Source organism: Drosophila kikkawai, chromosome 3L, assembly GCF_030179895.1.
Source record: "Drosophila kikkawai strain 14028-0561.14 chromosome 3L, DkikHiC1v2, whole genome shotgun sequence".
Classification (NCBI taxonomy): Eukaryota; Metazoa; Arthropoda; class Insecta; order Diptera; family Drosophilidae; genus Drosophila; species Drosophila kikkawai.
Window position 1 is genome coordinate 25,775,879 of NC_091730.1, and position 7,683 is coordinate 25,783,561.

The 7,683-nt window shown below is 45.0% G+C and overlaps 2 protein-coding genes across 3 annotated transcripts; one reads left to right on the plus strand and one right to left on the minus strand.

Moving 5' to 3' along the window:
• Positions 1-5,291: 5,291 nt before the first annotated feature.
• Positions 5,292-6,071, minus strand: LOC108072735 (uncharacterized). Of its 2 annotated transcripts, XM_070285851.1 has the most exons (3): positions 5,874-6,071; positions 5,638-5,815; positions 5,563-5,581 (listed from the first exon to the last, which is right to left on the minus strand). In XM_070285851.1, the coding sequence occupies exons 1-3, from the start codon at positions 5,949-5,951 to the stop codon at positions 5,571-5,573; spliced, it is 267 nt and encodes an 88-aa protein (XP_070141952.1). In that variant the 5' UTR covers positions 5,952-6,071; the 3' UTR covers positions 5,563-5,570. The 2 variants fall into 2 exon arrangements, with proteins under 2 accessions (XP_017019491.1, XP_070141952.1); XM_017164002.2 differs by having other exon boundaries at positions 5,292-5,815.
• A 70-nt stretch (positions 6,072-6,141) lies between these two features.
• Positions 6,142-7,197, plus strand: LOC108072667 (uncharacterized). The gene is made up of 3 exons (XM_017163906.3): positions 6,142-6,352; positions 6,414-6,728; positions 6,853-7,197. The coding sequence occupies exons 1-3, from the start codon at positions 6,287-6,289 to the stop codon at positions 7,066-7,068; spliced, it is 597 nt and encodes a 198-aa protein (XP_017019395.1). The 5' UTR covers positions 6,142-6,286; the 3' UTR covers positions 7,069-7,197.
• The last annotated feature ends 486 nt before the right edge of the window (positions 7,198-7,683 follow it).

Consider the following 7,683-nt stretch of genomic DNA (forward strand, 5'->3'; position numbering starts at 1 on the left):
ACTGCTTCTGGCCAATTAATTAATACATAATTTCAAATTAAATGCTGTCAGTTGACAAGGGTTAATTCCCATGCAGCACAGCAACATCGGAGACAACAACAGCACCAACAGCAGGGTAAAAATGTGCCGAACAGAAGTGCATGAACTTTAAGGCCCGAATAATGCGAATTTATGACCAAATAATTGCAATCTCATTAGGACACTCGGCCGCCAAACCGAAACACGGACATGATACCAGCTCCAACCGGGCCAATTTGCCGTGTTAAAATAAATATGCGCATTTTGTGAAATATTTAACAATAATTGAGCGTAAAATAATCGCCCAGCCCCACGGCCCGCCCCATCGAAGATACGGCTCCCGAACGACCGGACACGCCAGCCCCGATACTGCGCTCCCAGCGAGAAACATCCTGAATACTGCATTTAACAGCATCCACCAGGCAGCTCCCAAAGGCCGAGTGCGTTAATTGCAGTTGCCGTTGCACAGGACACGGATTGCGGCGACAGCGACAATTGTAATTAAATAGACACCACACATGAGCTTCCCCGCACTCGTCGTTTCCCCCAGCCGCTGTAGGATTGGATGCGGATGCGAATGCGGCCGAGGATGGGCACAGCCGGACGACAGTCGGTTGTACAGAGTGCAGTGGAGTTGCCAGGATAAGGATTCCCCAGGGAGTTTTCAAAAAGTATTATTTATAAACGAAAAACAAAACTAAGTAAAAACAGTGCATTCAAATACGAAGCCAAATGCTGAAGCAATACCAAATAATATTTTGTTTTAAACTTTATAAGAAAGAGCGTTAGTTAACTCAAGGTCTCATCGGATTGATTAAGAACTCTTCTTATCAGCAGGAGGAGAGAATTCATTTCCCACCTGGACTTTTATCGTTAAACTCCTCATCTAAGGATAACCTTACAATAACTACATACATTTTTTATGGACTCGATTTTTGTGTATTTCCAGCATTTCTAGATTTTGTACTAGGGAATAATTGGTGGCATATGGAAATTAAAATGTATAAGCAAGATTTCCATTATATTTAATTCCTAATAATTTTAGATATGTTTACATTAGACAAAATTTATCACTAATTAGTAATTCCTTAGGTTAGCCATTTTTATACTCTGGCAGGGTATTATAATTTTAGTCAGAAGTTTGCAACACATTCTTGATCAGCATCAACAGCCGAATCGATCTAGTCAAGTCCGTCAGTCTAGTCCCTCAATATATAAGCTACCAGAATGAAACTTTGCCGATAGTCTTCTGACTACTCTCACTAGTATATCATTTAGCTGCCATACAAATAATCGAAAAAGTTTAAGAAAAAAAGTATAACTTCCCTGGTTTTTAACATATTTTTATATACTTTGAGATATAGGAGGCATTTCTATAATTTGTTTTGTTCAAGTAGTATACATTTCAAATCAAAAATGTAGTAATATTATTCGATTTAGAAATAATTACAAAATACTTTTGACTAGAACCAAATTATTATACATATGCTTTGTATTAATATATATATAGTTTATATATCTCCTGTTAGTAATTCATTTGGCCAAAGTTGATTGATTCTTGATAATCCAATTAAAAACTGCAAGGTTATACAAACTTCGGTGCGCCGAAGTTAGCTTTCTTTCTTTATTGTTAGAGTTTATTTTATAAAAGTACTTTGCCCGCTCTTTTTGCCACAGAACCCACTGTGCACTTGATCCGTACCTATGCACATATATTGAAAGTTATGGAATTGTTGGCATTAATTAAGCATACACGCATAGGTGGAAAATAGAAGCCATCAGTTGTGGTTCATTGGCGATTTCCGAGCCAGTTTAATGAGTACTTCCGCCTTAATGGCAGCCTCGTAAAAATAAGCACCGTTGCGCGGAAAACGATGGCGAGCCGCCCGTTAGGCCCAATTTATGCCAATTTGGGCCCGATACGGATTTGAACGAATGGGAATAAGTCTTCCCGAAGCCAGTTTCTTCTAAATTCAGAAAGTTCTTTGCTTATTTGCACAAATTTGTTGACACTCAGATCACCCCAATCGCTAAAGGAACAAACAATCAAGATGCTGCAGCAGCTTACAGACTTCCGCAGCGAATACAACAAAAAAACGCCAGGGATGCCGGAGGCAGTCGCATCGCTTTACAAAATTTTATTTACACCTTCTGCGAAAATGTTTACACTTCAGCAGGCAGCGGCAATAAGCAGTGGGGCCTGTCCCGTTCCGCCCGCCGTAACTCCCACGGCGATGAAATGAGCAATATGTAAACCTCCAGAACGCCGACGGCAGATCCCCAAACAATTGAAAGTGGATTTCCACCTGGCAAAAAATTACTCAAACAGAAAGCCAAAAAAGCTCATAAAAATAGGGAAAATGATAAAGGTTCTGCATAATGCGAAATAGGGGGAGGGTGAACTAGAACTAGCAAGCGGAGTCCTGGCGGTGGCAGGGCGAGGAGCCGGAGTGAACGTTGTCGTAGCGTAAATTTATGTAAAAATTTGTAGCAATTGCAATAAGTTGGTCGTTGCCGCCGGCACTAAAAAGCATCAAATTTGTGTGCAGGAACAAATAAATTCTTTCGATTCAAGCTAGTCCTTTATGCGCATTTTAAGTCCGACCCACTCGAGTCCCTGGGGGAGGGCTTACCTCAGGCGGGCGCTGCGTTGAGGACTGGCTTAATCTCATAAGGCCCGAGATATCACTTTATTTTAAATGCATTAAGAACTTTAGGAAAAACTGATTACGAAATTTGCTTAGCCTTTGTTTACCGAGCCCTTCATGGTGTCTGAAGTCGAGCCAGCCAATGATATACAAGACGAAGATGCTGGGACTGTGAAAATTATTGCTCAGCTGGAAAACGCTTCGGATTGCAAATATTGAGCGGAGTCGCAGGCCTTTGACTGACTCAATTCCGTCCCATCTCCGTCCAACATGACGTCGCGCCAAGCGGGGTTTCACAGTAGGAAAACTGCAATTTTTGGCAATCTGTTTGTTTGCCGATTGTCTGCCAGTTATGCTACTTAAGCCCCACCCTTTGTGGAGACTCGGCCAGTCTGATTTAATAAGATTTATTTTCCGGTCTCTCTCTCTGTCTCTTTTTGTTCTTTGCAATTAACATAATTTTTGTAAGTGGATTTTCATAGAAGAACAGATTTCTGCCAGCGGCCTTTCGGAAAACTTTAAATTTGAATTCACTAAAGCCTGCGCGCGATGGAGAAACTTTTCGCCAAGCCATTGAACCCGCAGCAATCCAAATTCGCGCAATAGGTCTTCGAAAAAACTGCGCGAAGACCCGGAGAGACTTCAAATATAGTTTAATACCCCTTTGCCTTTCTTTTTGCCGATTGTGCTTGCCGCCGCGAGGGCAGTATTTGCATTCCAATTGTGTGTGGCAGATTTGTGATTTTGATTTTTATTTTGGATCGCCCCTGAGCAAAGTCGGCCAGAACTGGCTAACCCTAAGAACTGAGTGAGACTCCACTCTTTTTCGGGGTTAAGGTCTTTGCTGAATCTCAATTGAAATGTAGCGATCGTCGTCGCAGGTACCGTGAGATTGCTGTACTGGCGTAGAAGCCTTTGAAGAGCAATGATGTAAGCGATATAGTAGAGAGCTTTCGCCATCACACTCTACGGAGTTCATCGAACTCGCCCAATCATAACTGGGAGCGGTTTTTCCCATAACTTCCCATAACTGAAGAAACTGAAACCAAGCCCAGACAGGCGTTTATCATGTTTCCATCCTATTTTGCACTCACGTGCGGCTCATCAATATTCTTGCCCCTATTCCCCCTTTCGATCGATTAGCATTTGTAATCCGATTTCTCAGTCTCTCGTCGAGTTTTCTCTGGCTCCGATCGAGTCTTTGGATTAGACGGACCCGTTTCGTTTGCTCGCATAATGTATGCGCCGGTAATTCCAGAAGAACTCTATTTAAATGCAATTTGGAAACGGATTTCAATCGCCAATGCCAATAGAATCGGGTTGTTCGAGGGCACCTGATGGGAATCGAAGATGCGGATGAATAAAAACCCGTCCTCGCGCCTTAGAAGCTCCCACCCGAGAACCCCATCAATCTGCGACAATGTGACAATAATAATTGATAACCTTTTAGCAGAAAAACCGCGAACTCTCGATTCCATTTCATTGGTAAGGCAGGCGTTGAACAGACGCCGAAGGTGAAGCGGCCAAATAAATTCAATAAAAGTCACTCAAATGTCGATAATTGAATTGCGTATACAATACCAGCACTGCAGCGGAGGAGAAACAAAACGGAGCAGGAAAGTAAAAATTACCATTTTTATTTAACAAATTTCATTTGAACATTTTCATAAATTTTATTTGCAGTGATGGAGGCAGGTGCGAATTCGGGCGCAGGCGAAAGGGACGCGCCAAACGTGATTCGCTTTAATAGGCCTTCACCTGGCCGAACAGAAAAAGAAGCTCAAGTGCGCATGGGAATCTAACAGCGATTTCCAGCCTCTAAGTAAGGCTCTGACGTGCCCTGTTGGAGCAATTAAGATCGCGCCTCGGAACCTTGGACGATACTACACACTTCAAAGGAGCCGCTGCTCTAAATTATTGCACTTTTCTACGCAAGATTTATGGCCCTGGTAGCGTGAGCTCCGCTTAGATATACAGTGTGGGTAAAAACGCCTCTCATCGAGTGACTCAGGGGACTCGTCGAGTCTGTGGCTGCTGTCATCGACTCTCAGCTCGAGTGATGTGCAGCGCATCCTTAATTACAGTTGCGATATGATGAGGGGAGCAAGCTCAGAGACATTCTAGGACTTGAGATAGGGAAAAATGTAAAATATTCTCAAGAATTTATTGTCGCCTCCTTAGTTCTGAGTAAAGTTCTAAATAAAGTTCCAAGTTCTGAAAATGTACATGCTTCTATCGCTCTACACAGATATCAGTCCAATCAGCCCCGACAGTCTTCACATGCACTGGAAGTGCGAGGAACTCCAGCTAACACATACCACATACCTTACCCCTAAATCATTGTCGTCTGTTGCTCATCAGGCAGCCATCCCCATCACCTCCATCGTCGTCATCAATTGCGCTACCGCTGGCTGCCTGCAGACAGCTTGTCACCGTCGGGTAAACATGCGAATTTCGCAGTCGAGCAGGCAAACACGTGACGAGGCGACGACGGTGGCGGAGGAACTGGGGCGACTGGGGGATGCCGAGCTGGATGCCGAGGACAAGATGAGGCGACAATGACGACGTCAATCGTGCGACAAAAGGCAGTTTGCATACTAAAACACATCAGACTTGGACGCGCATTGTGGCTTTATTGGATCTCAACCCATGCTGAACCGCTTGAGGTTGTCGAATCCCTTGGACTTATCTATGCGGCCATAGATGACGGCCCTGACGATCCTCTCATTCTTGGGCCTCGTAATTAGTAGCCTGAAACGGAACTTTGCTTCCGGAAGAAAGCTGGGCAGCATTTCCTCGTCTACCTTATATTTGCTGAGACTGAACGTCCCGCTCCTAATGGGACACTCCTTGAACAGGTTGCCGTGCTTCAGAAGGTCGTCGTAAATGCCGCGGACCAGGGGATCAGAGTTCCGCTGCTTCATAAGTTTACAGAAGTTGAGGGTGCGGTTGATAAGGGTGGAGAAGTTACCCTTGTCCGTTTCCAGGCCCACGTCGACCGCCAATTGGACATCCTCAATGTCCTCATAAACTGTGATGTCCACGCTGAGCTTTGAGTCGCCGGCGTCATTTTGCAGATCCATTGTGAGGTTCACAATCTTCTCGTTGGCCTCGAAATCGACATGTGTAATGATGACCTTGAACGACCGCTATTGGAACCAATAAATTAATTAGTTAATCTAGCACACGCTTTTAGTTTGAACTCACCCAAGCCCCGGTCATGGGGATGAGCACCACTAGCATGAAGCCCAGGGCACAGCAGCTTTGGGTGAGTACTTCCCGCATCTTACACCAATAAGCCAATGACCACTTTTTCAATTAGTCGGTTTTTATATAAATACTCCTATGATTAGTCAGGCCCCAATGGTCGACAAAGTGCCCAGGGCATTAGGCCCAGATGGGCGATAGAATCAGGCCAATAGGGTCAACTGGCAGGTGGCTATGGTGAATTGAGTCAGCTAAGTGGATGGACTTTGGAAAAGCACTCAGGCAAAGCAAAGTCAATACAATTTCCGATTAGATCTATCCCAAAATTACCCGTCCGCAGGCTTTAGCGATATAAATAGAGCTGAAACTTCCGAAAGCAGACAGTGAAGTCGTCCCTTGAGCGCCGGTTCATCATGCTGCTGCACACCGTACTGCTGGCTCAAGTTCTCCTGGCCATCTGCCATGTCGGCTTGGCTGAGGTAAGCATCCTAGAGTGGGCCAGAGACTGCCAAGCTGATCCCTCGACTGACTCTCCTGCAGAAAATGATGCGTCCCAAGTTTAAAGACATCAAAATATGGAGCGAAGAAAAGTTTATCAGTCACAAGGTGACCTACGACAGCGCCGATCCCCACCTGAACTTCTCCATGGAGGTTCACCAGGATCTGCACGACGTTGATATCCACCTAGAGGTGCGCATTACCAATAAGCAGGACCCGCTTTACACAACCACCATGAACACCACGCTCAACGTGTGCCGCATCCTGGGCTTCGCGAACAAGTCCCCGGTGGGTCGCTTCGTGCACGGCTTCATACGCGAGTATGGCAACATCGTAGATAGCTGCCCGATCGCCAAGGTGAGTAGGGCGCCAGTTCAGGGCTTCCAGCTGACCACCACAAGCATCCACCATCTCGGTCACATTCTAGGGCCAATACCATTGGCATCGAAACCTCCGCTTTCATATTCACCGTCCATTACAGGGCTCGTACTTCATCAACAAGTTCTGGTGGCCCGAGGACCCGACCACGGCCATCCTGCCCGAGCTTGAGTTCGAGATCATCTGGCAGGCCATGCTCCTGGACTCTAGCAAGAAGCGCACTCTGATTATGAACGATCACTTTGGCGGAGAGTTCGTCGTGCAGGACGTCAACAACCTCAAGCCCGGCATCTTTGCGATGCTGCCAAAGATCGCCTAGAAGGGCCGAAAGGGGTGGCTTGCTGCCTTGCCCTAGGAGAAGCCATTCTAAGTCGTCGAGTGTCTCAATGGTATTTAGTAATATTTATTCAATGTCACCCGCAAGCAAATAAAGTTGCCTCAGAGCGCAGTTATGACTAGATTCGTGGGAGGTGGGAACGGGCTTGCCCAGAATGCCCCAGAATTGTCTATTGGCCGCATCCATCAGTGTCAATTTGAATTAAGTCTCAGTGTTTTTAAATTCCGGAACCAATACGTGCTCGAATTTGACACTCGGCACTTGGCGTTTTTGCAGAATAACAAAATTGAATTAAAATTAGCTGCTACTGCGATGTTGATGGGGAAAACAAAAAGGCCACAGCAGCAAATTATTATTCAATATATTCGATTTGAAATGTTTGTGACTTGTGTCGTGTTTATTGTGATCCGGCAGTGACAGCTTGCGAATTTTAAAAACGCATTCGGCTATTTTTTAGCCCATTTAAGGTGCCACTCGATATGATTTATGGGAATTTAAGCTTGGATTTGGTTATTTCGATATTTTTGATTGGCACATTGACGCGATTTTGGGATTCTTGGGGAAGCAGCAAAACGGAACAAATAATGGGGAATGGCT